At 46.0% G+C, this 27,902-nt stretch overlaps 1 protein-coding gene across 4 annotated transcripts in view; it reads right to left on the bottom strand.

The window, feature by feature from the left end:
* RAB11FIP3 (RAB11 family interacting protein 3) overlaps positions 1 to 12,270 on the bottom strand; it is an 88,128-nt gene extending 75,858 nt beyond the window's left edge. Inside the window, exon 1 of one of the 4 annotated variants that reach the window (XM_058156902.1) lies at positions 11,025 to 12,270. In XM_058156902.1, coding sequence (XP_058012885.1) covers positions 11,025 to 11,933 — 909 coding nt within the window. In that variant the 5' untranslated portion in view covers positions 11,934 to 12,270. The remainder of the gene's footprint in view (positions 1 to 11,024) is intronic. The other 3 variants (XM_058156903.1, XM_058156904.1, XM_058156905.1) reach the window with 3 other exon arrangements.
* Positions 12,271 to 27,902: the final 15,632 nt, after the last annotated feature.

Below are 27,902 nucleotides of genomic sequence, written 5' to 3'. Positions count from 1 at the left end.
GGGGAAGAACACTGTAAAATCTCCATTCCCTCCCCACTCCAGTGGAAGGATACTGCAAAATCTCCATTCCCACCCCACTCCAGGGGAAGGATATTGCAAAATCCCCATTCCCTCCCCACTCCTGGGGGAAGGATATTGTAAAATCCTCATTCCCTCCCTACTCCTGGGGGAAGGATACTGCAAAATCTCCATTCCCACCCCACTCCAGGGGAAGGACATTGCAAAATCCCCATTCCCATCCCACTCTGGGGCCAGCCAGAGATGGTATTTGCCAGTTCTCTGAACTGCTCAAAATTTCTGCTACCGGTTCTCCAGAACCTGTCAGAACCTGCTGGATTTCACTCCTGGGCACCTCCACATGTGGGAGGGAGAGAGAGAGAGAGGGAGGGAGGGAGAGGGAGAGAAAGGAAAGGAAAGGGCCATCTAACCAGGAAAAGAAAAACATTCTTGATTGCTTCACCACAAAAACCGCAACATCAAAACAGGGAGCGCAAAATGAATGGGTGTTCCCTAACACAAAATGCATCCGTCTTGCCAAGCTTGGAACGCTGAACGGGCTTCGAGCTTGAATGAAGGTTCTCTGTCGGTTTTTTTTTTTTTTTTACTAATGGGTTGTAGCCAAAAGCGAAAAGGGGGGACAAGGGAAGCTCAGACAGAAAACTTCAGGTTGTCCAAAGCAGGAAGAAGTACCAATAGAAGAGAATATTTGCAGCTCAGAGTTGAACTGTGGGGTCCTCGGTGCTCTCTTGGAGCTTGTCGGTTTTCTTACAAGATGTTTCATTACCCAGCTAGGGGACATCATCAGGGATAGGAGGGAGTGGGGTTTGTGGAGAGGAGAGCTTTACTTTCCTCTACATTGAATTTCGTTTTGAATGAATGAAATGGAAATGAAATAAAACGAATGAATGAAAACAGATGGATCCTTTTTCTCTTCTGGTTCAACAGTTCAATTTTTGTTTGTTTGTTTACATTTATATCCCGCCCTTCTCCGAAGACTCAGGGCGGCTTACAGTGTGTAAGGCAATAGTCTCATTCTATTTGTATATTTACAAAGTCAACTTATTGCCCCCCCCAACAATCTGGGTTCTCATTTTACCTACCTTATAAAGGATGGAAGGCTGAGTCAACCTTGGGCCTGGTGGGACTAGAACCTGCAGTAATTGCAGGCAGCTGTTTTAATAACAGGCTTCTTACAGCCTGAGCCACACCGCGGCCCTTTCACTTTCAAGGCTTGGTGATCTGAAAGAGATCACTCCCGCAGGTCTGGGGGTCAGCCATGGTGTCAAGCCATTCCAGGCAGGCTAGCTCAGGAAAGAGACACCCCATGGGATGCTGAAATTCCAGTTGATTGGTACATTTATACAGGTAGTCCTGGACTTACGATGACTATTCGCTTAGGGACCCTTTGAAGGTTAAGAGTGTTAAGAGTGACGCTGAAAAAAAGTGACTTATGACCGACCTACAACCATCCCACAAACCCTAACCAGGGGTGAAATCCAGCAGGTTCTGACAGATTCTGGAGAACTGGTAGTGGAAATTTTTTCCTCCTAAAGAACAATTCCGTAGACAGAATTCGCATGAAATATCAGATGAAACGCATGAATAGATTGGCTTGTTGGTTTCAGTGCAGTGTAAATTAGGTATGACTAATTTGGAGGGCAAAGGAGTTTTTCCAACAATAACAAGCATTTAAAAACTCTCTAACATACTGCCTCAGTTTGCACTGAAGGGAACCTAATGATTTCCGTAGTTACCACATCGAAAAGAATCAAAAGTGGAAAAGAAACTCAAATCTTAAGTTTCAAATGCTAAGTAGCCAAAATCTTAGTTATTTGAAGCTAGAGGCCTCTCAAAAGAAAAGGGAAGGGAAGGAAGGGAAGGGAAGGGAAGGGAAGGGAAGGGAAGGGAGGAAGGGAAGGGAGATAAAAGAAGAGGGAAGGGAAGGAAGATAAAGGAAGTGGGAAGGGAAGGGAAGGGAAGGGAGATAAAAGAAGAGGGAAGGGAAGAAGATAAAGGAAGTGGGAAGGAAAGAGAAGAGAAGGGAAGGGAAGGGAGGGGAAGGGAGATAAGGAAGTGGGAAGGGAAGGGAAGGGAAGGGAAGGGAAGGGAGATAAGGAAATGGAAATGGAAGGGAAGGGAAGGAAGATAAAGGAAGTGGGAAGGGAAGGAAGATAAAATAAGTGGGAAGGGGAGATAAAAGAAGTGGGAAGGTAAGGGAAGGACAGGAAGATAAAAAATGGGAAGGGGAAGGAAGATAAAAGAAGAGGGAAGAGAAGGAAAATAAAGGAAGTGGGAAGGGAAGGGAAGGACAGGAAGATAAAAGGTGGGAAGGGGAAGGGAGATAAAGGAAGTGGGAAGGAAAGGGAAGGAAAATAAAAGGGAAGGGAAGGGAAGGATTGGTCCCAAAGTCACCCAGTCAGCTTTCATGCCTTAAGAGGTTCTAGAATTCACAGTTGCCCGATTTCTAGGCGGGCCCCTTAAGCCCTATGTATAATTTTTCTTAACAGACAATTTTTTTGGTCTCTTTTCCTTTTTCCTCCTCCTTCCTTCTTTATTATTAAAAACAACACCAACACCTACTATTAGGAGAGAGAAAAAAACCCACACAAACTGCCGGATTCATACTCTCTCATAAAACCTTCCCCAGATCAGGCCAGGATTCAGAAACGGTGCCTACAGTCAGGATCTCAGAACAGGAAGTTGCCTTCGAGTAGGTTTGGGGTTTCACGGCCAACCTGTTATTCTGGAATCTGCGGCTCCATTTATGGGCAGCCCCGATCCAAGGAGGCTGGAGGCCAAGCAGTGGCACGCCCAATCCTTTCTTGGCAAGGCTGCCCAAAACCTCTGAGTCTGATACGGATCCTGCCCTGAATTCCCTCCCCTCCCCGTCTTTCATGTCACCCTGCAAAACAAAACCCACTTCTTCCGTGCCAGGAGGACAAGTTCTCCATTGTTTATTCTCAGGGGGGGAAAAAAAACCCAAAATAAACCGCAGATGGACACATTCCTCTCCTCCTTTGCTCTCTTTTTTTCCCTCCCATCTGACCTGTTTTTCATGCTTTGAGTTTGCAAAGGGGGGCGTAGCCTTGAGACCTTGGTAGGAGGCTGGGGGGAGGGGGGAAATCGCTGGGGGAAAAAAAATCAGGTGTGGACTCTGGATAGAAGCTCCAGGCTGCATCTGCATCAGCTACCGTTCTGGATGGAGTCAAAACCCACAAATAGGATTGGTCTCATTTCCTCTCCTCAAAATGCACATGAAGGTCTGGGTGTTTCTCCGCTGACCTCCGATTCAAATGCCTGCGGAGATTCTTCGGTCATCCAGGCAGGGGGTGGGATTCAGAAATTATAGCAACCAGTTCTCTCTGCCCGGTTGCTGGGTGGGCGTGTCCATGGTGGGCGTGGCCTGCTCTGCCTCCTGCACCAAGGGGAGGGGGTCTTTTTGCCCTCCCCAGACACTGGAGGCTTTCCTTGAGCCTCTGGGAGGGCAAAAACAGCCTCCCCCGGGCTCTGGAGGCCCTCCGGAGGCTGGAAACGGGCCCATTTCCAGACTTCTGGTAGGCCTGTTTTTTTGCCCCCTAGAACCTCCGTGCGGGCCCTGCACTTACCTGGCATCCAAAACGGCCACGTGGAGACTCCTGGGAGGGGAGGGGAGGGGCGGACGGGCTCAACCAGTCCTTGCAACAACCGGTTCAGTGAACCAGATTAAAATTAATATCCAGTTTTCCCGAACCGGCTAATCCCACCCTTGCATCCAGGTCATGATCAATTGCAAGAGTCAATTTTGGACTTTCTGGTTTTTCTTTGAAGACGTTTTGCTTCTCTCATCCAAGAAGCTTCTTCAACTCTCAAGAGCTGAAGAAGCTTCTTGGATGAAAAGAAAAAAAACAACCCAGAAAGTTCAGGTGTCTCCTGGAAAAGAAAAAAACACCACCTTTGAGACTCAAGTTTTAAATGGAGATCTGATTGAAAGCTGCTCACGCCAAAAATCAGGAGTCTTGGGGAGTAAGGCAGGTTTGGTGAGGAAGAGAAAGGACCCTGTACATATAGGTTGTCCTCGATTTAACGACCACAATTGAGCCCAACATTTCGGCTGTTAAGTGAAGCCTTTGTTAAATGAGTCTTGCCCCATTTTACGACCTCTCTTGCCGCAGCTGTTAAGTGAATCACTGCAATTGGTAAGTAACGAAGTTGTGAAGTGAATTGGTTTTGCTTGTCAAAAGGTCACCGAAGGGGATCCCGTGACCTTGGGACACAGCAACGGTCGTAAGTATGAACCGGTTGCCAAGCATTTGAATTTTGATCATGTGATCATGGGGATGCTACAACGGTCGTAAGTGTGAAAAAAAAAACAGTCACAAAATCTCCTTTTTCAGTGCTGTTGTGACTTGGAATGGTCACTTAAATGAATGATTGTAAGTCAAGATTGTAAGCTGAATACTGAAAAAAAGTGACTTGTGGCCATTTTTCAAACTTACATCGCTTGCATTTGGACACTTGGCAACTGCCTCATATTTATGACGGTTGCAGTGTCCCGGGATCACGTGATCCTCTTTTACGATCTTCTGACCAGCAAAGTCAAAGGGGAAACCGGATTCGCTTACTGGGTTATTAACTTATCAACTGCAGTGATTCACTTAACAACTGTGGCAAGAAAGGTTGTAAAATAGGACAAAATTCACTTAATAACTGTCTTGCTTAGTAATATATATTGATATTGATATTTTTTTCCTGATTGCTTATTTGTATCCTATGACTGTCATTCAGGGTTGTACCTTATGATTCTTGATGAACGTACCTTTTTCTTTTATGTACACTGAGAGCTTATGCAGCAAGACAAATTCCTTGGGGGTCCAATCACACTTGGCGAATAAAAAATTCTATTCTATTCTAAAAATTCTATTCTAAAAATTTGGGGCTCAATTACAAGTGTAAGTCAAGAACTACCGGTAGTTTTTTGTTTTTTTTCAAAGCTGTAAAAAGTAAGTTTTGTGCCAGGTCCTGGGAGATATATAGACCAGTGATGGCTAACCTTTTCCAAACCAAGTGCCGAAAGCGCGCGCCCAAATCCCCAAAATGCAATGCGTGCATCCACCCTGCGCATAAGCACATGTGCCCCCCATGCGCACCAATCCTACGCATGCAAGTGCGCACCCTGCATGCAACTCGTGCCTACGCATGTGCTCCCTCACGTGCCCCACATACCCCCGCGCATCCACGGCAGGGACCCGTCCAGCTGGCCAGCGGGAGGCACATGCGCGGCAGAGCTGAACTGGGGCAACGGCTTGCGCGCCCACTAAGAGGGCGCTGCGTGCCACCTCTGGTACATATGCCATAGGTTTGCCATCACGGCTATAGACTCTTGGTTTTGTTGGTGGTTATTTAGGGATCTTGGCTATTTCTTTTTTTAAAAAAAATATTATCTACGGTATTGGTTTTTATCTATTTAAAGTGGTCCACAGTCACTTGTATAAAGTTGGCAGCTTTATAAATCAATCCATAAATAAAAAATCCAGAAGAGACTCAGGAAGAAAAAAAAAAACATTGCTGGATGTGAAAAAAGCAAAGAGAATCAAGGAATTATTTCAGGACAGATAGTAGATGACATAACAGAGGGAGACACACGTGTGTGATTAAAACATGGCCCTGCAGCCTGCAGCTCTTCTCCTCAAATTAAACCTCAGGAAAGATAATGACTGTCAGTGAAACAGAAGAAGAGAGAGGGAACAGCATGAATAATTCAAAGAAATCCAGGTTGCTTGGGAGTTCAGAGGAACCATTACAAGCCAATGCAAAAGCCAGATATAGCTAGCTAAGTTAAGAAACTGCCCTGTTCTCAGAGCAATATCATTTCTGAAAAATCACTACCCAAAATTCAGGCTAGGATCAGTAATAATCCGATGTCTGCTTTGCTGGAGATGGGTGCAGCATGCTTATATAACCAGCCCAAGTTCAAAACTCCTTGGCTTAATGCAATGTGTGAACCGAGCAAAGGTGCTTTTTTAAACAATGGCTTTCACGCTTTGCATGTGTGTTTTTGGTTTTTTAACTACGATTTACAAAACAAGCACAATTGCCAGCTTCATAACCCGGCTCAAATTGGGCATCATTCATTTATATAATAATAATAACAGAGTTGGAAGGGACCTTGGTGGTCTTCTAGTCCAACCCCCTGCCCAGGTAGGAAACCCTACACCATTTCAAACAAATGGCTATCCAACATTTTCTTAAAAATTTCCAGTGTTGGAGCATTCACAACTTCTGCAGGCAAGTTGTTCCACTGATTAATTGTTCTAACTGTCAGGAAATTTCTCCTTAGTTCAAAGTTGCTTCTCTCATAACATAACATAACAACAGAGTTGGAAGGGACCTTGGAGGCCTTCTAGTCCAACCCCCTGCCCAGGCAGGAAACCCTACACCATCTCAGTCAGATGGTTTTCCAACATTTTCTTAAAAATTTCCAGTGTTGGAGCATTCACAACTTCTGCAGGCAAGTTGTTCCACTGATTAATTGTTCTAACTGTCAGGAAATTTCTCCTTAGTTCTAAGTTGCTTCTTTCTTTGATCAGTTTCCACCCATTGCTTCTTGTTCTACCCTCAGGTGCTTTGGAGAACAGCCCGACTCCCTCTTCTTTGTGGCAACCCCTGAGATATTGGAACACAGCTATCATGTCTCCCCTAGTCCTTCTTTTTATTAAACTAGACATACCCAGTTCCTGCAACCGTTCTTCATATGTTTTAGCCTCCAGTCCTCTAATCATCTTTGTTGCTCTTCTCTGCACTCTTTCTAGAGTCTCAACATCTTTTTTACATCGTGGAGACCAAAACTGGATGCAATATTCCAAGTGTGGCCTTACCAAGGCATTATAAAGTGATTAGTTTCCACCATTGCTTCTTTTCCTGCCTTCAGGTGCTTTGGAGAATAGCTTGACTCCGTCTTCTTTGTGGCATACTGAGTATATTTAATAACATCCCTTGCTTCGCCACTGAAATTCTCATCCCAATTGCGGTTGTAAGTGGAGCACTATCTATATATGTCAGGCTTCTTTCTTTCACATGCCCTTTTACTGTACTAAATTCCGCTGAAAAGTCAACCTTAAGACGCGTACCTCTATGTAACAGCGGGGGGGGGGAGGGGAGGAAGCATGCTTGAGCAAGTCCCACATTCTCAGGAAGAATAGAAATAGAATAACAGAGTTGGAAGGGACCTTGGAGGTCTTCTAGTCCAACCCCCTACACCACTTCAGACAAATGGTTTATCCAACATCTACTTAAAACCTTCCAGTGTTGGAACATTCACAACTTCTGCAGGCAAGTTGTTCCACTGGTTAATTGTTCTTAAGCGTCAGGAAATTTCTCCTTAGTTCTAAGTTGCTTCTCTCCTTGATTGGTTTCCACCCATTGCTTCTTGTCCTACTCTCATGCGCTTTGGGTAGTTTTTAAGAAGAGACTGGACAACCGTCGTCTGAAATGGTATAGTTTTTCCTCCCTGAGCAGGGGGTTGGACTAGAAGACCTCCCATGGTCCCTTCCAACTCCATTATTCTGTATTAAATCTACCCTCAGGTACTTTGGAGCAGGGGTCTCCAACCTGGGCAACTTTCCACCTGGCGGACTTCAACTGCCAGAAGTCTCAGCTTTGTTAGCTGGGGGATTCTGGGAGTTGAAGTCCGAGGTTCCTCTTCTTGTGGCAGCCCCTGAGATATTAAAACATTGCTATCATGTCTCCCCTGGTCCTTCTTTTAAGATACAGAGAACTTTCTAGCCTACTGAATTCAGCCCTCCAGCTCAGTGGGGAAATATTCAGTGAGAATAACCTGCAGCGCCCTACACTTCGCGCCGATACACAAGTCATACAACAGGAACACATTTAGTTCACGTGATGGATTGGATTTGACTTGCACGAAGCGATGAGATGCTCTAAAGCTGTAACCAATCCATCATCATGATCCCCCTGGAGAAATCCTTACTAATGGAAAGATACAACAGTAAAAGTTGCAGGATGAAATTCAGGCAAGCAAGCAATTCATTGCGTGTTTATAGATCTCTATAATAACCCTATGACCATCATTTGTGTTGTAAATGTTATACCTTGATGAAGGTATCTTTTCTTTTATGTACACTGAGAGCGCATGCACCAAGACAAATTCCTTGTGTGTCCAATCACACTTGGCCAATAAAGAATTCTGTTCTATTCTATTCCATTCCATTCCATTCCATTCCATTCCATTCCATTCCATTCCATTCCATTCCATTCCATTCCATTCCATTCCATTCCATTCCATTCTATTCTATTCTATTCTATTCTATTCTATTCTATTCTATTCTATTCTATTCTATTCTAAAATTGCTTCAGGAAGAATCTAATCTACACCACTTTTTTGGCGGGAGTTTTAAAATAATCCTATTCCACTGCTGGAATGGCCTGGGAATACCCCAGACCTTCACCCAATTGAAAATCTATGGAGCCGATTAAAGAAACTGGTTAGTCAGAAGCAACCCAGCAATAAAACCCAGTTAATAGAAACAATCGTTCAATCTTGGTTTCACATTAGAACAGCTGCAGAACTAAAAGACTTGGTTCACTCCGTGGGAAGACGTTGTAAGGCTGTAATTCATGTTAAAGATTACCCAACTAAGCATTAACTGATGTGATCATTTTTGTGTATCTCATTTTTTCTACCTGTTTTACTTTTCTTCTTTATACTGTAACTGATATTCTAATAGCAAATCCTTCCTAAAAGTTATTGCATTACAGTCTTGATTAAATTATCTTTCCATTGATATATAATTTTATACTACTACTCCCCCCAAAAACTGGTGTTATTAGTTAGTTTTAGAAAATACACTTTTCCCAAAAGGTTTCCACAATTTTGGCCACTATTATACAAGATGCAACCTTTTCTTCCTCCATTTTAATCCACAAAACAACCACCCTGTGCGGTTGGACTTCAAAGAAGGGCGGGATTCATACTCTGCTAAAGCTTAATATGCAACTTGCAAACAAACAATCGTCAAGTTTGCAAAATACTGTTATGTGAAGTCAAATCCAAGCAAAGGGATTGTGGATTATTAATGCAATAGGTTCTCCATTTGGAGATATATGTAGATTTTGTTTCCCAAAATTCCCTGGTCAGATCGAACAGTTTTGAGAATTCTGGGAGTTGAAGTCAACACATCTGGAGTTGTCAAGGCTGAGAAGCAGATGTGAACTCAACATCTGTCTCTATTTCACTCCCCTTCTCCAAATATTCAGATACATTATATACATTATTTTTAAACCTTTAATATATTACATATATCATGGAATATATTACTCTTCCCGGTTAGCTTTAAGCAAACTTTTGAAATTTAGCTAAGGACTTCCTTCAACCCTAGGATCCAAAACTTCCCATCCTAAACTAAGTCTTCCTTCAACTTTCTCTCACTGCAGATACAGCATATGTCTTCGATTCCCAGAATTCCCTAGCCAACATGTTTGCTGCTAAGAATTCTGGCAGTTGAAGTCCACAAGTCTTAAAGTTGGCCAAGGTTGGAAAGCAGCTAGTTACGGAAGGCAGCTCTCCACAAACAGGGCAAATCCTTGCTTATAACATTATCAGCTTCATCCTAATCTCCCTATGTTAAATCATGGGTCTTTAACTGTGATCCCTGGAGCACAACTGGATTATCCATGAAGTCAGTCCGGAAGATAATCTACACCTGGGCCCAAAGCAAACTTAAGAGCCATGGATTTACCTCAGAAGTTTAGCTAGAATGGACCAAGCAGGCATCAAAGCAACATTATGAAGCATTTCCAGCATTATCACGTGGGCCAACCTCACTCATCACACCTGCACAATGACACAACACTAGGCAGAGGCATCAAACTAAGCTTAGCTGTTAAAAAAAGCTTCTACCTTAAGAAGGAAAAAAAAATTCTGCTTGTAACAAATGCAAATTAAGTGACTCACAGATAGAAGCATCTAGTAAGCTCATTCCCCATAGCCTCCTAATTCCCTTCCTCTTTTTTTATCATCTAGGTCAATGTTTCCCAACCTGAGCAAATTTAAGATATGTGGACTTCAACTCCCAGAATTCCCCAAATAGCTGAAGGAAGTCTTAAAGTTGCCAAGGTTGGTCACCCCAGTTTAGAGAATAAGCCATGAAAGGAAGTGCATCCCAATAGTATGTTAAGCTATAAATCATAATTAACAACAGACCATAGTTGGATGATGGCTGAGGAACTCTGGAAGTTGAAGTCCACAAGTCTTAAAAGAGCCAAGTTTGCAGACCCCTGACCTAGACCAAACCAACCTCAAACAAACTCAAGTACCACATTATCTGGTTCTTGCTCCACCAAATTAATTAAGACAAACCTAACTAACTTGAACTGGAATATTAAATTTGATCTCATCTGAGTCAATTTTTTATTAGAGGAGATGATGTTATTATTCTCTGAGTTTGGGCCCTTTAAATGTATTTGCTTCTCTACATTGTTTATTCAAACCGTGTACCAGTTTACACACAGATGATCAAACTGCCAAACGTTTTGTAAGACTGCATCCTTACCAACCTGCAGGTGAAGATCAGGAAATCTGAATTATTTCCCTATTTGTAGTTCTGAAACAAAACAAAAAAAATCCTGGCATATGGAAACCAAAAGTTTCTTCGGGCCTGGCCAAATTTGTTATCCCAAAGGTGTATGAAACAACACTGAAACAACACAAGCCTTATCTTGTAATGTGACTCCCTGTTAGCCAAATAAACTTGAGCCTCAACAAACCAGGCCCAACCATTAGCCGGAATTGCAGCCGGTTCAAGCAGCCATCATCCCTGAAAACCAAACACCAAGCAGCTATTGCTTAGTTTGTCGATGATTCTCCAATCAAATGCAGAGGGCCCCTCTTCGTGAACCAAGCCTGCATAGATCTCAGGGCATCCTTTCCTGGATAAATAAAGACGGACAGGCCCCAATTGTCAGCAAAGGTTGGAAAAGGGAGCACTATTAAACACGAAAACCCCAGTAAACCACCGCCCCCATTTTACCTGCTCTGCTCCGTAGACGGTGGCAAATTGCACAAACTCCTCTATCCGGACAAACCCATCATCGTCCTGGTCCAGGGCTCGGAAGACCGTTCGGAGCTGAGGAGCATCTTCCAAACAGTTAGGTAGCTCTTCCTCCAGGGGTTGGGCCTGCCCCAAAGATAAGCGGGGAGCAAGGTGGTTGGAAGACGGGAGAGTGGGGAGCAATGGACTCGGAGGGGTCGCCACTAAAGGTCTTAACAAAGGGGGACCCCGGCCTGTTTGAGAGTCCGCGTGGTCCATCTCATCCGTCCAGGGGCAATCCAGAAAGAGCCCGGTGTTGTAGGATCCCTCTTCCGTGAGATTCAGGAAGAGACCCTCCGAGCCTGGGAGGGTCCCCGAAATGGGACAGAAAGGCTCCCCTGCGTCCAACTCTTCCGCCTCCTGTCCTAAATCCGGAGCAAGAGGAGGTCCTGCTGAACAGCTCCAAGGCTCACCCTCAGCACTTTCCTCCGGGCTCTGCCCGACGGCGGCCTCTTCTTCTTCTGGCAGGCGATCTCCCGCACCTGAATGGCTTTCCTCCAGGCTAATTGGGCCGTCGCGTCCCCGAGAGCCCGGCCGCGCGTCTGGCTCCGCCGGCCCGGCCAGGCAGCAGCCTCCGACAGAAGAAGAGGAGGAGGAGGAGGAGGCTCGGCGGGGAGCCCGCTCGGCCATCCCGCGCAGCACCTGCTCGGCGTCCGGCAGCATCAAGGCAGCGGGGCCGGGGGAGCCGCTTCCCCCGACGGGGGTCCCTGGAGAACGGCCCATCGGGAGCTCCGGGCCGGGGAAAGGCGGCGGGGACGGGGGTCGCCGGTGGAGACCCTCCCCCCCGAGGGGTTGCAGGCTCAGCCTCGCCTCCTGCGCCTTCGGGCTTCCCGGGTCGGAGACTTCCATGGCCGTCGGGAAAGCGGGTGAGGCGGGCGAGGGTCGCGTCTTTCCAGCGCCCTCCCTTTTCCTCCTCCTCCTCCTCCTCTTCCTCCCCCAGCGGGGGCGCCCGAGCGGGGAGGACCCCTCCAAGCAGCCGCCGAGGTCCCCCCGGTGCCCGGGAGCGGCCCGCCGAGCTGCCCCCGCCGCCGCCTCCTTCGCCTTCGCCGCTTTTTTGGGGGGCGCAGCCGGGGCGCCTCCATCAGCTCTGCGCCCTTCGCATCTCCAGCAGCAGCAGCTGCTGCTGCTCCGCCGCTGCCGCCGCCGCCAGCCGGGCTCGGCTCCGGGGGCGCGCAAAGCGGGGCGCGCTCCCGCCCGGGGAGGGGAGATAGAAAGAAAAGGGGAGGAAGGAAGGAAGGATGCAAAGGGAGATTTGCAAAAAAAGGAAGACCCTCCCAAAAGCAGCCTCGGCGCCCGTAAGTAGGTCTGGGTTGGGGGGAAGAAAAGGGGAGGAGGAAGGATGCAAAGAGGAGATTTGCAAAAAAAGAGGGGAGGAGGAAGAGACCTCCTCCCAATAGCAGCCCAGTTGGAATCCCCGTAAGTAGCAGCTGGAGCGGGTGGGGGGGGTGAAGAAAGAAAAGGGGGAGGGGAGGAAGGAAAGATGCAAAAGGGGGAGATTTGCAAAAAAAGGGGGGGGGAGAAGAGACCCCCTTTCCAAAAGCAGCCCCGGCGCCGGAGATCCCCCCTCCCGTTAAGTAGCAGCGGCTGCTTGCAAAGGAAAGGCCGGGCGGAGGGAAAGAGGGGAGGGGGTCGAGCCGAGGCGAAGAGGGACCCCCGGGCTGGCTTGCTTGCTTGCGAGCCTACCCGGGACGGGGGTCTCCCAGAGCCCCGCTTGCTGCAAAGGCGCCGGGCGGAGCGGAGGAGGAGGAGGGAGGGAGGAAGGCGGCTGCTGGTGCTTCCCGCGAGCCGGGTTGCCGGGAGGAAGAGCGGCTGGGGCTCGGCACGGCCTGCCCGGCGGCGCTGGCGGCTCCTCCCCGGCGGAGGAGGGTCGGCTTTGTGCGCTGCCCTCGCCTGCTTTTCCTCCCTCCCTCCCTCCTCCGCGCGAGGCTGGGCTGGGCTGGGCTGGCTGGCTGGGGAGGGGCCGGAGGGAGGCGCGGCAGCAGCGGCGATGCCCTCCGGAGACCCCGATGCAGCCCCGGCGGCTGCCAGCGGGCGTAGGGAGAGGGAGAAGCTCGCTTGGGTCGGCAGCTTTTGCCCAGCGGCCGCAGTGCTTGGCGACCCGAGGGACGCCGGCTGGGCACATCGAATTGAGGATCCCCTCCTAGGAGATCTCACAATGGGTAGAAGGGGCGAGGGTCCTTCTCAGCCTGGGAAGGCAGGTGGGTCCTCGATTTACAACCGTTCGTTTAGTGACCGTTCAAAGATAATGATGGCACCAAAGGACCTTTATGACTGCTTTTCACGCTTACGCCCGTTGGAGCCTCGGGATCCAAATTCAGAAGTTTGGCAACAGGGTCAGGTTTATGACGGGTCACACTGTCCCGGCCAGGGGGAGGGGGGTTGTTGTCACGGGACCCACTTTTGCGACCTTTCCGAGGCAGCCAGATTCACTTAACAACGGTGGTTACTGAATGAAGCACTGCGGCGATTCATTCGACCGCAAGGGAGCGCAAAATTTCTGTTGTGAAGCGGAGCAGTGGTCAAAAGTGAATTTGGCCCTGTTTCGCGACCTTCCTTGCCACGGTTGTTAAGTGAATCGCTGCAGAAGTTAAGGGAGGATGCCGGTTATCCAGTCCAGGGGTCTCCAACCTTGGCAACTTGAAGACTTGTGGCCTTCAACTCCCAGCTTTGTCAGCTGAGGAACTCTGGGAGTTGAAGTCCACGAGTCTTAAAGTTGCCAAGGTTGGAGACCCCTGGTCCAGTGAATCTGGCTTTCCTCTTGAGTCTGCTTGCCTGAAGGTCCCACAAGGGGATCACATTTTCACATTTTTCCCCCCAGTGCCCTTGTAAGTTTGAAGTGTCACTAAACGGAACGGTTGTAAGTCAAGGACTACATGTATTAAATTAAAAAAAACAAAAACCATCCGCATCCAGCAAGAGACAGAAATGGAGGAGAGCTATGTTAACCTGTTATGACAAAATAAGGGCAGTTCTTGATTTACAACAGTTTATTTAGTGTCCATTTCAAATTACAAGGGCATTGAAAATTGTGACTTACGACCATTTCCCCACACTTACGACCGTTACAGCATCCCCACAGTCACGTGAACACAATTCGGCCGCTTAGCAACTGACTCGTAGAATAGAATAGAATAGAATTTTTATTGGCCAAGTGTGATTGGACACACAAGGAATTTGTCTTGGTGCATATGCTCTCAGTGTACATAAAAGAAAAGATACGTTCATCAAGGTACAACATTTACAACACAATTGATGATCAATATATCAATATAAATCATAAGGATTGCCAGCAACAAGTTATAGTCATACAGTCATAAGTGGAAAGAGATTGGTGATGGGAACTATGAAACGATTAATAGTAGTGCAGATTCAGTAAATAGTCTGACAGTGTTGAGGGAATTATTTGTTTAGCAGAGTGATGGCCTTTGGGAAAAAACTGTTCTTGTGTCTAGTTGTTCTGGTGTGCAGTGCTCTATAGCGTCGTTTTGAGGGTAGGAGTTGAAACAGTTTATGTCCAGGATGCGAGGGGTCTGTAAATATTTTCACGGCCCTCTTCTTGATTCGTGCAGTATACAGGTCTTCAATGGAAGGCAGGTTGGTAGCAATTATTTTTTCTGCAGTTCTAATTCTCCTCTGAAGTCTGTGTTTTTCTTGTTGGGTTGCAGAACCGAACCAGACAGTTATAGAGGTGCAAATGACAGACTCAATAATTTATGTATTTATGACAGTTGTACATAAACTGTACATGACAGTTATACATAAACTGTATTTATGACAGTTGCAGTATACCTGGGATCATGCGATCCTTTTTTGTGACCTTCTGACAAGCAAAACCCATGGGGAGGCCACTTAACCACTGTGTTATTAACAACTGCAGTGATTCACTTAACAACTGTGGCAAAAAAGGTCGTAAAATGGGGCAAAACTCACTTAACAATCATCTCACTTCCTAACATGAATTTTGGGCTCGATTGTGGTCATAAGTCGAGGACTACCTGTAATAATACCAAATACCAAATTCAGTCCAAACGTGCGGATAAATGTGTAGCAAACCATAATGATGATAATCAGCAGTTTGGTAGCATCTTTTCCAATTTCTGACTAAATCAGAAATTAATTCTGTTAAAAACCATTAGCTTTCCTGAACTACAGCTCTCGTCATCATGCCTGCAAAAGCTCAGGGGACTGAATGTTGATGAAGCGAGCTCTAGTTCACAAAAGCTGATGCCTTTTAAACAAATGTAAAAGGTTCTCTGGGACATGGTGGCTCAGTGGCTAGGACGCTGAGCTTGCCGATCGAAAGGTCGGCAGCTCAGCGGTTCGAATCCCTAGCGCCGCGTAACGGGGTGAGCTCCCGTTACTTGTCCCAGCTTCTGCCAACCTAGCAGTTCAAAAGCAGGTAAAAAATGCAAGTAGAAAAATAGGGACCACCTTCGGTGGGAAGGGAACAGCGCTCTGTGCGTCTTTGGCGTTGAGTCATGCTGGACACATGACCACGGAGACGTCTTCAGACAGCGCTGGCTCTTTGGCTTTGAAACGGAGATGAGCACTGCCCCCTAGAGTCGGGAACGACTAGCACATATGTGCGAGGGGAATCTTTACCTTTACCTTTGAAAAGGTTCTCTGAGACTCTTCCTGATTTAGGATTTTGCACGAGACCCCTGCCTCATTTTGTTGTTGGATAATTTAACAACTGTGCATTGTGCTAATTCTGCCATCGAGGTTATTTATTTAGTTAGTTAGTTAGTTAGTTAGTTACACTAAATCATAGTGTGTCCAGAGAATATTTTTTTAAAGTTTTAGTTTAAACATAGTCACAATGATACGCATACCAACTTGTATTGTTTTCTTTTTGCTTGTGATATTATATTGCTTTTATTTTTGTTTGCTACTGTGTTTCCCCGAAAGTAAGACCCTGTCTTATATTTTTTGAACCCCGAAATAAACGCTTGGCCTTATTTTTGGGGAGGTCTTATTATTTTGGGGCACATGGAGCAAGATGGGGCTCCTCTTACCATCTTACTTGATTTCCAGCTGTGTCTCCCTAACCTTAACCAGAGGAAAGCGGGGAATGGCTGCTCATGCATTTAACAGTAGTAGAAACCTTCAAATTTCTAGGTTATATTATATCGCAAGATCTAAAATGGACAGCTAACATCAAAAACATCATTAAAAAAGGACAACAAAGAATGTTCTTTCTGCGCCAACTCAGTAAGCTCAAACTGCCCAAGGAGCTGCTGATTCAGTTCTACAGAGGAATTATTGAGTCTGTCATTTGCACCTCTATAACTGTCTGGTTCGGTTCTGCAACCCAACAAGAAAAACACAGACTTCAGAGGATAATTAGAACTGCAGAAAAAATAATTGCTACCAACCTGCCTTCCATTGAGGACCTGTATACTGCACGAATCAAGAAGAGGGCCGTGAAAATATTTACAGACCCCTCGCATCCTGGACATAAACTGTTTCAACTACTACCCTCAAAACGACGCTATAGAGCACTGCACACCAGAACAACTAGACACAAGAACAGTTTTTTCCCAAATTATTTGCTAAACAAATAATTCCATCAACACTGTCAAACTATTTACTGAATCTGCACTACTATTAATCTTCTCATAGTTCCCATCACCAATCTCTTTCCATTTATGACTGTATGACTATAACTTGTTGCTGGCAATCCTTATGATTTATATTGATATACTGACCATCAATTGTGTTGTAAATGTTGTACCTTGATGAACGTATCTTTTCTTTTATGTACACTGAGAGCATATGCACCAAGACAAATTCCTTGTGTGTCCAATCACACTTGGCCAATAAAAATTCTATTCTATTCTATTCTATTCTATTCTATTCTATTCTATTCTATTCTATTCTATTCTATTCTAAATATTTAGGGGGGGGGCTTATTTTCAAGGAAACCCAGTATTTTTTTAATGTATCCTTGCAAAACAAGAAGTTGTAAACTGCAAAAATTCGGGGAGCAACGTGATCCAGAAAATAGATGCCACTTTCTAAAAGACCACATAATTTCCTGTCTCTCTTATCATGGGCAACCTCTGTGGCCTGATCAAGATGTCCTGCTGCATCTCAATCTAAGATTACTATGATATCCCCAAAACCTCATTCCAGGAAGCAAAAGTTCACAAACTCAACCGCCTGCGCTAATTGTCTGGAGGGTCACCTCTGGTGAACCGTGAGATTTATTGCCTTTTTGTTTTCAGTCACTGCCACTGGCAGGCTCTCGCAGGCAAGGAGACGCTTGAGTCAGTATTCCGACTCAATGCTCACCTCCACTGCGCATGTGAGGGAGGAAGCTTGATTTAAAGGGCCAGTAGCTACCGTTTCAAATCTCGAAGCTTCAAATCTCAACCCTGAATGTTAAGTTCTGGAAGTAACGAGGCTGGAGACCAGGGTAGTGACAACAGCTCTTTAATATAGGGTGAACCCAGCAACAGGCTGGGGGAAAAACCTCTCCTTTTATACAGTTCTACTGGAGGCTTCGTCCAATCAGCAACGTGCTGATTTCCCGCTCAAATATTTAAAGGTACAAACATGAATACATAACACTCCTCCCCTCCCAGAAAACACTTTGCCTCTATTTACATATTTATTTACATGTTATTTTTCGACGTAGTCACGCAAATAACCTGGGCGTCTCCTAGTTCTTTCTGACCTGCGCGGTTCAGTTCTGGGTGGTGTTTTGAGCTGGTCGGAGGGGCTGTTTTCTCCTCCCAGCTCTTTCTCTGAGCCAACGGGCTCCGGATTATTGGCCGACTCTTTTTCTTGGCCATCCGGCCTTGGATTACTTTTGAAACTTTCCCTGCTGTTTCCCTCGGGAACCTGATGGCGTCGCTGGAACTCTGGGACCTCAGCTAAGTCTTGCGCCTCCCCCGGGTCATTGTCAGCTGTGAATTCAAATTGGTATTGGTCATGATCTGTTTCATTTGGTTCGGTTTGATCAGTTATTCGTTTCCTTATCTGATCTATGTGGCGCCTCCACACTCGGTTGTCTGGTAGCTCTACCACGTACGATTTTGGGCCGGTTATCTTTATTATTTGTCCTGCGAACCAACTAGGGCCGTCCCCATAGTTTCGGGCCCACACCCGGTCGCCTATGCTCATTTCCCTTGTCTTTTCTAGTTCCCCCTTGTAACCCTCTGGTGTGTAATGGGGATTCAAACGGTCAAGTGGGCACGGAGTTTCCGTCCCATTAGTAATTCGGCTGGGCTTTTCGGTGGCGTGCTTGGGGTTCTGTGCTGAGCGGCTAGGAAAAAGTCTATCTTTGTTTGCCAGTCACCTGGCTTGAGCCTGGACAATGCCTCCTTAGCGCTCCGGACGGAGCGCTCTGCAAGGCCATTCGGCGCAGGGTGGAAAGGCGCAGAGAGGGCATGTCGGATGCCCTCCTCTCCCAGGTATTCTCCAAACTGGGCTGCCGTGAATTGCGGCCCTTTGTCGGACACCAGAGTGTCCGGCAACCCGTGAGTTGCGAATAGGTGGGGCAGGGCCGCGATTACTCCTTCGGCCGTAGGGGATTTCATGAGTATGATCTCCAACCATTTAGAATGCATCAACAACCACTAGGAACGTTTGGCCGTGGAAAGGGCCAGCAAAATCAATGTGGATTCTTGACCAGGGCCCTTGGGGTTTTCCCATTCCTGACTGGGGCCGTTGGGGTAGAGGTCTGGACTCTTGGCAAGCCTGGCATTTCCCTACCCTCTCAGCAATCTCTGCGTCCATGGTGGCCACCACACATAGCTTCTAGCTAACCCCTTCATCCTTACGATCCCTGGGTGACCCTCGTGGAGGTCCAATACCTTTCCCTTAATTTATCAGGAATTATTACACGATCACCCCATAACAGGCACCCCTTGAGCCGAGAGCTCATCTCGTTTTTAACAAATTCTTTGAACCGTTAAGCCCGGCGCATGACACCCTCTCTGTACCCAACCGGTACAGTCCTTAACACAATGTCGGTATGATGCCGAGCCACTTCCTTAGATGTGACTGGGCCAGAGTCAAGAGTCAATAAGTAGGATGGGCGTCCCGGAGTGGGGTCTTGATCGCCCCTGGTAGTGGGCATCGGCAGCGTCTGCATGCCCACTTCTTTTCCTGGTCGATGCTGCAGCTTATGCGAATAAGCGGCTAAGAATATAGTCCATCGGGTCAAGCGTGGCGAAAGTGCCACAGGCGTTGGGCGATCGCCAGCCAGTATCCTAGTAGCGGTCTGTGGTCAGTCACGATTTCAAAATTCCGCCCAAAGACATATTCGTGGAATTTTTAACCCCTGACACAATGGCTAGTGCTTCTTTATCTAATTGGCTGTAGTTCTCTCTGGGAGGACATCGTTCTAGAGTAAAAGCTATAGGGGCTTCTGTGCCGTTTGAAGTCTATGGCTGAGTACAGCCCCACCCCATAAGGGAGGCATAAACCAGCACTAGGGGTAATGAGTTGTGATATTGGATGAGCAGGCTATCACTTGAGAGCAGGTTCTTTACTGCTTCAAAGCCCTATTTTCCGACTTTCCCCAAGACCAAACAGTATTTTTCCTAAGAGCCTATGCAGCGGTTCCATAGCAGTTGCTTTGTTCTTTAAAAGACCGTAAAATTCACCAATCCAGGAATGCCTGCAGCTCTGCTTTGTTTTTGGGCGCTGGAGCCTTCCTAATTGCCTTAACCTTGCTCTCAGTAGGGTGAATTCCTTTCTTGTCTATCCGGTAGCCCAAGAAATCGGATTCGACCCCTATCTGGCATTTGTTTGCCTTGACTTTTAATCCGGCTGTCCGGAAAATGCCCAAAACCTTTCTTAACGCTCCCCAATTCCTCCATGTTTTCCCTGAAATTAGGACATCATCAGTAGGGAACTACCCTGGGAGCCCTGCAGTAGTCGTTCCATTAGGTTTTGGAACAGCCCTGGTGCCACACTAACCCCAAATTGCAATGGTGCACTTGAAGGCCCCCTGTGCGTTACAATCGTTTGGGCTTGGCTGTGCGGGCGTCTACTGGCAGTTGTTGGTAGGCTTGGGCCAAGTCTAACTTTGCAAAGACTTGCCCTTGCCCCAAAGAGTGCAATAAGTGTTGCACCACGGGAACCGGGTGGCGCTTTTCTGTAAGGCTTTGTTAAGCGTCGCCTTGTAGTCAGCGCAAATTCTAATTGACCCGTCCGGTTTATTGGGGTGACGATTGGCGTCTCCCACTTTGCGTGATCGACTGGCACCAAAATCCCTGATTTATGAGCTTGTCCAGCTCCTTATCGATTTTGGTTTTAGGGCAAAGGACTCTCCTGCCTTAAGCCTAATGGGGGCTACCTGGGGTCTAAGTTGAAGGAAATAGGGGTCCCCTTGTACTTGCCCAGGCAGTCCTTGAAGACATCTTTGAACTCGTTAAAGAGAATGTCTTTCAGGTTGCAGTCACTTCTGTAGATGCCAGTCACTCCCATGCCCAGGGCACGAAACCAGTCTAGTCCCAACAGACTGGGCAGAGTTCCTTCGACGATCGTGATGGGCAGGGTCTTCTTGTGTGGACCGTACTTGACTCGGACGGAGGTGGTCCCTCGAACAGGGATGCGATTCCCCTGGTAGTCGTGGACTCGTAGCCGTTGTGCTTGCAGGTGGCGCTTCGCGACGGACGGCAGTGACTTCGCCAAAGTGTCCCAGGACATGATGGTGATCGCTGATCCCGTGTCTACTTCAAGCCGGCACCGTACTCCCTCTATTTTTGGCTTGGTGAAGATCTTCTTCTCCACTTTGGTCGGTGACCTATGACCACAGTTGTTTGGTTGGAATCCGCGCCTTTTTGTTTGAGCCAATCGCGGGTCGCCTTGCCGATTCCGCGCTCTGATTGGCGATTTGAATTTTCGGCGGGAAGGTTGGGCGCTCGACAAACTTGAGCTAGGTGCCCTTTCTTCCCACACCGCCGACATGTCGCGTCCTTAAACTTGCAGCGTTGGCGCTGGTGTTGACCACCGCAGCTTCCGCATTCATCTCGGTCCCCTTTGTCGCGTTTCTCGGTTCGGCAGACCCTTCCTCATCTTCACCGTCGGATTCGGTCTGAACCTCCTCCTGGTGCACGGGTTGCCTTCGCTCGCCTTTGGTGGGACAGGCTTCTGCAGTGTCTCCGCCGCTTGGGTGGACATTTCATGTGCTCTGGCTTCGTCCAGGCGTTGGCCAGCGTTAGGTTGCTCTTTGCTAGCAGCCGTCGCCGCAAGCGGATGTCTTTGACCCCTCGGATGAGTTGCTCGAGGAGCACCTCGTCTAGGTCGCGGTATCCGCAGTCCTTGGGCGCTTTTCTTAGGCGGCCATGTAGTCACCGATGGATTCGCCCTCCATCTGCCTTCGCTCTCCGAATTCAAACCGCCGCGTATTTGGGCGTTGGTGCAGTGGTTTTAGTAAAGTCTGTAGAGTTGGCCATGACACCGACTGCAGCGGCGTTGGCTCTGCCAGGGCTTCCGCGATATCAATGACCTCCGGACCACAGTGGCTTAAGAAATAAGCCCTTTTCGGTTATCTGGAACTCCTTGCAGTTCGTTGGCTTCTAAGCTTTGAAGCGGGTCATATCGTTCCCCATTTCTCCTTAGCCGGGTCAAACGGTGCGGGCGGAGTGTAACTGGCCATCTCCGCTTTTCTGCCCTGAGTTTGCTGGGTTCGGGTCTATCGTGCTTCAGCTCGGTTCTGGTTCTCCTTAGCCTCGAGATCCCACCTTCGTCGCCAATGTTAAGTTCGGGAAGTAACGAGGCTGGAGACCAGGGTAGTGACAACAGCTCTTTAATATAGGGTGAACCCAGCAACAGGCTGGGGGAAAAACCTCTCCTTTTATACAGTTCTACTGGAGGCTTCGTCCAATCAGCAACGTGCTGATTTCCCGCTCAAATATTTAAAGGTACAAACATGAATACATAACACTGAACACAAAATGAGAGATGGATTTTCCAATTCCAAATCCCCCAATACATCAGTACAATAGTGGCCAAAATTGTGGAAACCTTTTGGGAAAAGTGTCTTTTTGAGGTTTGATGCCTAATAACACCACTTTTTTTTTTTGAGTTTCAAGATAATCCTATTCCACTGCTGGAATGGCCTGGGAATAGCCCAGACCTTCACCCAATTGAAAATCTCTGGAGCCGACTAAAGAAACTTGTTAGTCAGAAGCGACCCAGCAATAAAACCCAGTTCATAGAAGCAATCATTCAATCAATCAATCTTGGTTTCACATGATAACAGCTGCAGAACTAAAAAGACTTGGTTCACTCCACGGGAAGATGCTGTAAAGCCTTAATTCATGCTAAAGTTTACCCAACTAAGTATTAACTGACATGGTAATCATTTTTGTATCTCTCGTTTTTTCTATGGTGATCATTTTTGTATATCTCGTTTTTTCTACGTTTCACTTTTCTTTTTTATACTGTAACTGCTATTTTAATAGCAAATCCTTCATGAAAGTTATTGCATTACATTCTTGATTAAATTATCTTTCCATGGATCTATAATTTTATGGTACTACTCCAAAAAAAAGTGGTATTATTAGCTTAGAAAATACACTTTTCCCAAAAGGTTTCCACAATTTTGGCCACTACTATATGTGATCTATAACACCCTTTTGGTATTTGGATCTAAGAAACTATGTGCTTCATACTTTCTGCTGTACAGGGGGTTCTCAACTTATGAAAGGTTACTTAATGACTGTTCAAAGTTATGATGGACCTTCCCAGAGCGATGTACAACTTGCTCACAGAGTTACGACAGCAGAACATTTTCCCGCAGTCACACGATTGCATTTTGGATGTTTGGTTTACATTTATGGCTGTTTGCATCATCCCTTGGGCATGGAACACAATTTTTTGCTGGTTTCTGGTGTTTACTTCCCATTCCTGGCAAAAAAAAAGCCCAATTGAGAAAATGGATTCACTTAAAAACGGCCACCTTCACTTAACGACTGTTATAAGAAGCACTCATAACTTCAAATCTGGTCATGTGATTGATGATCACAATTCCTGACTCAATTCCGATCGTAAGTCAAGAACTACCGAAGGATAATATTGTTATGTTATGTTATGTTATGTTATGTTATGTTATGTTATGTTATGTTATGTTATGTTATGTTATGTTATACAGATTACCACAAGGTGATATATAATATAATATAACAACAGAGTTGGAAGGGACCTTGGAGGCCTTCTAGTCCAACCCCCTGCCCAGGCAGGAAACCCTATACCGTCTCAGTCAGATGGTTATCCAACATTTTCTTAAAAATTTCCAGTGTTGGAGCATTCACAACTTCTGCAGGCAAGTCGTTCCACTTATTAATTGTTCTAACTGTCAGGAAATTTCTCCTTAGTTCTAAGTTGCTTCTTTCTTTGATCAGTTTCCACCCATTGCTTCTTGTTCTACCCTCAGGTGCTTTGGAGAACAGCCCGACTCCCTCTTCTTTGTGGCAACCCCTGAGATATTGGAACACTGCTATCATGTCTCCCCTAGTCCTTCTTTTTATTAAACTAGACATACCCAGTTCCTGCAACCGTTCTTCATATGTTTTAGCCTCCAGTCCCCTAATCATCTTTGTTGCTCTTCTCTGCACTCTTTCTAGAGTCTCAACATCTTTTTTACATCGTGGCGACCAAAACTGGATGCAATATTCCAAGTGTGGCCTTACCAAGGCATTATAAAGTGGCACTAACACTTCACGTGATCTTGATTCTATCCCTCTGTTTATGCAGCCCAGAACTGTGTTGGCTTTTTTAGCAGCTGCTGCACACGGCTGGCTCATATCTAAATGGTTGTCCACTAGGACTCCAAGATCCTTCTCACAGGTACTACTATTGAGCAAGGTACCACATATACGGTACCTGTGCATTTTGTTTTTTTTGCCTAAATGTAGAACCTTACTTTTTTCATATAATAGATGAATTTTCATGCTGTGGAAAGTATGAATGCTCCTGTTATCTTTTTAAGCATGCCCAGTTTTACATCGTCTAATCTTTAATTTCCAAAACTGCCAACACAGACCCGAGCCTTCTATTCAGAGATACACTGCCTCCAAATCTGGAGGATTTACATCGGCATTGATCGTACTTGTTCAGGCATTTATCTATTTTATTTTAACGGCATTTAATCCAACGAGCGTCGGCTCATTTGTTCTCTAGCCAAATTCTATCTTTCTCTTTTGTTCCACTGCTGCTATGACTAGGAAAGAAAGGCCGAATTTTTGCTGAACCTCATCTAGCAACAGGCCTGGAGTGACACCTCCCAAAAGGCTGATGGAAGCCATGACAAAAGCTAAATTTAATCTCATCTCAACTTAATTAAAACTGAATTCAGTCAATACAAATACTCTCCAGTCATGCGTGTAATTAGTTTCTCTAGGACAAGCAACGCTTTTCAACAATTGAAGAAATAATTCTAACTCCCACCCTCTGGAACGAACTCCCCCCAGGACTCCGTCAACTTCCGGACCTCCGAACCTTCCGTCGCGAGCTCAAGACACATTTATTCATCTGTGCAGGACTGGCTTAGATTTTAAATTTATAGGGGTTTTAAATTGGTTTTAATATTTATATTTCTATTTTTAATAATTTGGCATTAGAATAAGTTTTTTAATGATTATTTTAGTTTGTATATAAATGTTTTATGTGCCTGTGAACCGCCCTGAGTCCTTCGGGAGATAGGGCGGTATACAAATATGAATAATATATAATATAAATATATATATAAACTCCCTAAGCATCTCCACCCTGAGCAATAAAGGACGGGACCTGGATTAAACTATGGTTTTAAAAACCATGGTTAGCATCCCAATGGTGGAATCCAGCAACATGCCAAGGAAAATTCAAGTAACCAACAATGGCTTAAGCCCTATGTCTGAACTTGGTTCTGAATTTAATATATGACTCCAGGAAATACAAGAGTTTGTTTAGTGGCCGTTCGAAGGTACAATGACACTGAAAAAAAGTAACATGATCATTTTTTTACACTTGTAACCACTGCAGCATGTGATCAAAACTTAAGACACTTGGCAACTGGCTTGTACTTATGACGGTTGCAGCGTTCCAAGGTCACGTGATGACCTTTTGCGACCTTCGGACAAAGCAAAGTCAATGGGGAAGCCAGATTCACTTAACAACCGTCTTTCTAACTTCAGCGATTCACTTAACAACCGTCCTTCAGTAACAACTTCAACGATTCACTTAACAACGGTGGAGAGAAAGGTCGCAAAATGGGGCAAAACTTGTTTTAACGACTGTCTTCGCAACATAAATTTTGAGCTTGCTTGGGGTCGCAAGTCGACTATCTCGACAGTATGTTTAACCCGAGTTCTGTTTTATCACACAGTGGCCTCTTTCTTCTTATTTTAGAAACATTTAAGCCTAAAAAAAACTGTTATTAGCACTGAATCACATTGTATTTTGTACTCCAAAGGCGTTGTTTCTAACATCCCTGGGGAATCTTTCACTGATTCTTAATTTAGCGTGCAGCCAAAATCTTGCCCAGTTCCCACAAAGCAAATTAAAAAGGGATGAATTAACTGCATAAGACAGGCCAGGATTGGGCGAGAAAAGGCCTCAGTATAAAAACATGCCAGTTGCCATTAAGAGCTGGACGTGTTACCGATTATATTTGGGCATCAAAGAAGAAAGCAAACAGCCTTATCTGAAAACAATCTTCCGCAGCTTTAAATCAACATGAAAGAATGCAGCGGCTGTAGACTGACATTTCAAAGGGAAAAATACAGGTATTTACTTCTGTTTTTGAAGATGCAAAAAAAGCAAATGGAAAAAGTGAAGAAGCTGCCCTCTCTCTCTTTCATTTACAGCTTTTATGAAGGCCTTGTTGTGGTCCACCAGCAGCCTGCGGACCTGGCAGTGGAGTCAGACAGTGAGGAGGCTGAGGAGAAACATGGGACAGTCCCGGAGTCTGGGAAAAGCCCGGATGAGGGCTCTGCGTCGCAGGCAGAGATGGGGCCAGGGCCACCTGGGAGCGATGCGTGGACTCCGGAGCCTCCAGAGGCGGACAGCAGAGAGGCAGAGGAACAGGAGCCTGTTCCTAGTGCACGCATGCAAAGAGCTGCCAGAAGGTAACAGCAGCTAAAGCAAAAAGGACGACTGAGGAGTAAGGCCAGGAGATGATTGGCCCCTCCCATAAGGCTTAAAAGAGCAGCAATGGTTCTTGGGCTCTTTGTAGGAAAGCAACATTGCTACAACTGTTTCTAGTTGGTGTCTCTTGTTTCTGAACTTCATGGGGCTTTGCCAAGAAAAGCCTTTGGCAGGGTGCCAAAGAAGACAAAGGTTTGTGATAAGGCCGAAAGATTTTTTCTGAAGGATTTGTTTTGGAATTAATTTGGACTAAGCTGAGAATGAGTTGATTCTCAGTTGTTCTAATAAAACATTTGTTTAGGACTGATTATCGCCATAACCCTGCTGAAGGGAATTCTGGGAAATATAAAAGGTTCACCCTGTCACTGCCAGCAACCTATGACCAGCAACGTGTATGTACAGGCATTTTTACGAATTGTTTTTTGATGCCACTCTCCAAGCAAACCGTCTTTTATATGGGGCTTAAAGATGAGAAATACTATACATATACACATACATACACATACATACACACACACACAACGTGTTTGTGTATACACTCACACATACAAACAGACTACCCTCTTCACACTTGGCCAATAAAAAAATCTATTCTATTTCTATTCCTATTCCTATTCTATTCTAAGGAGCCATTCATAAATATGGAATTTGACCAGACAAGGAGATTACAGAATTTGCAGTCTAAAATTTGAACCAGGGAGGATACTGGAAGTTGCTTTCGCACCCAAGAAGTCAGTTTAGGGTTTATCAATTGCTTGTGACTGTCAGAATCGGATGGATTTTATCGTTTCGATTTTCTATTTATATCCCGACTATCATTATGATGATGACGACGTGTTTACGTTGGTACGCTGCCCAGAAACACCCGGTCCAAATGAAAAGGTCTTATAAACCTTGAAATAAATCAATAAACAGATTGTGTGTTATCAACCCCACGTCGACGCTCTTTCTCTCTGAACTCAGCACTGAGCTAAGTCATCCTCAACACAGGTTTTTCCCCCCCTCAACAAACAAGGACATTTGGGGGAACTGGACCGAAATCCTTCCTTCCCTGCTAAAAGGACCAGTTTGCTCTTGTCCCAAACTCAGGATGCCCGCCTGGTCTTCAGCCTGCATCCTTGGAGACCAAGGGATGCTTCCCGCCTCCGGCACCTGCCTGTTACTATAGCTACGCGAAGAACTGCAAGAGTGGCAGCTTCAGGAATCCCATTGGCTCTGGAGGGAAGGAAGGATTAATTGCTTAGCAACGGTTCACCTGACAACTCCGTGACAGGGAAAAGGCAGAAACCCACCCTGGGAAAAAGACAGGGGGCATCTGTTGGGGGAAGAGGACGTGAGCGATGGGTTCTGGCATCCCTATCTGGTAGTTCTTTGTCCACGTTTCCAAGCCAGATGCCTTTAAACCAAACAGCGCAAATGCAGCAGCCGTCTCGTGGCCATTCCTCCGTTGCAAACCGTTGGCTTTCGGATAGACTATCTCTGGTCCTGGAAGTTCCATTTCTTACCCAAGGCTATAAAAAATACGGTACCTTTCCCCGAGGAAGTCTTTGCACATTTTGGGAGGAGGTCTCTACTTATTCCCCTAAAAGCGACCTTAACACATTATTTGCATTTGTGTGGGATGAACCAAGAGATGGGATTCTGCTTCAGAATTGTGTTTGCTACTATAATGGCAATAATAATAATAATAATAATTGTCATTTTCAAAAAGAATAATTTTGGGGCGAGGGG

This window comes from Ahaetulla prasina, chromosome 14 (assembly GCF_028640845.1).
Source record: "Ahaetulla prasina isolate Xishuangbanna chromosome 14, ASM2864084v1, whole genome shotgun sequence".
Taxonomy (NCBI): Eukaryota; Metazoa; Chordata; class Lepidosauria; order Squamata; family Colubridae; genus Ahaetulla; species Ahaetulla prasina.
This window is presented reverse-complemented; position numbering and strand designations above follow the sequence as displayed.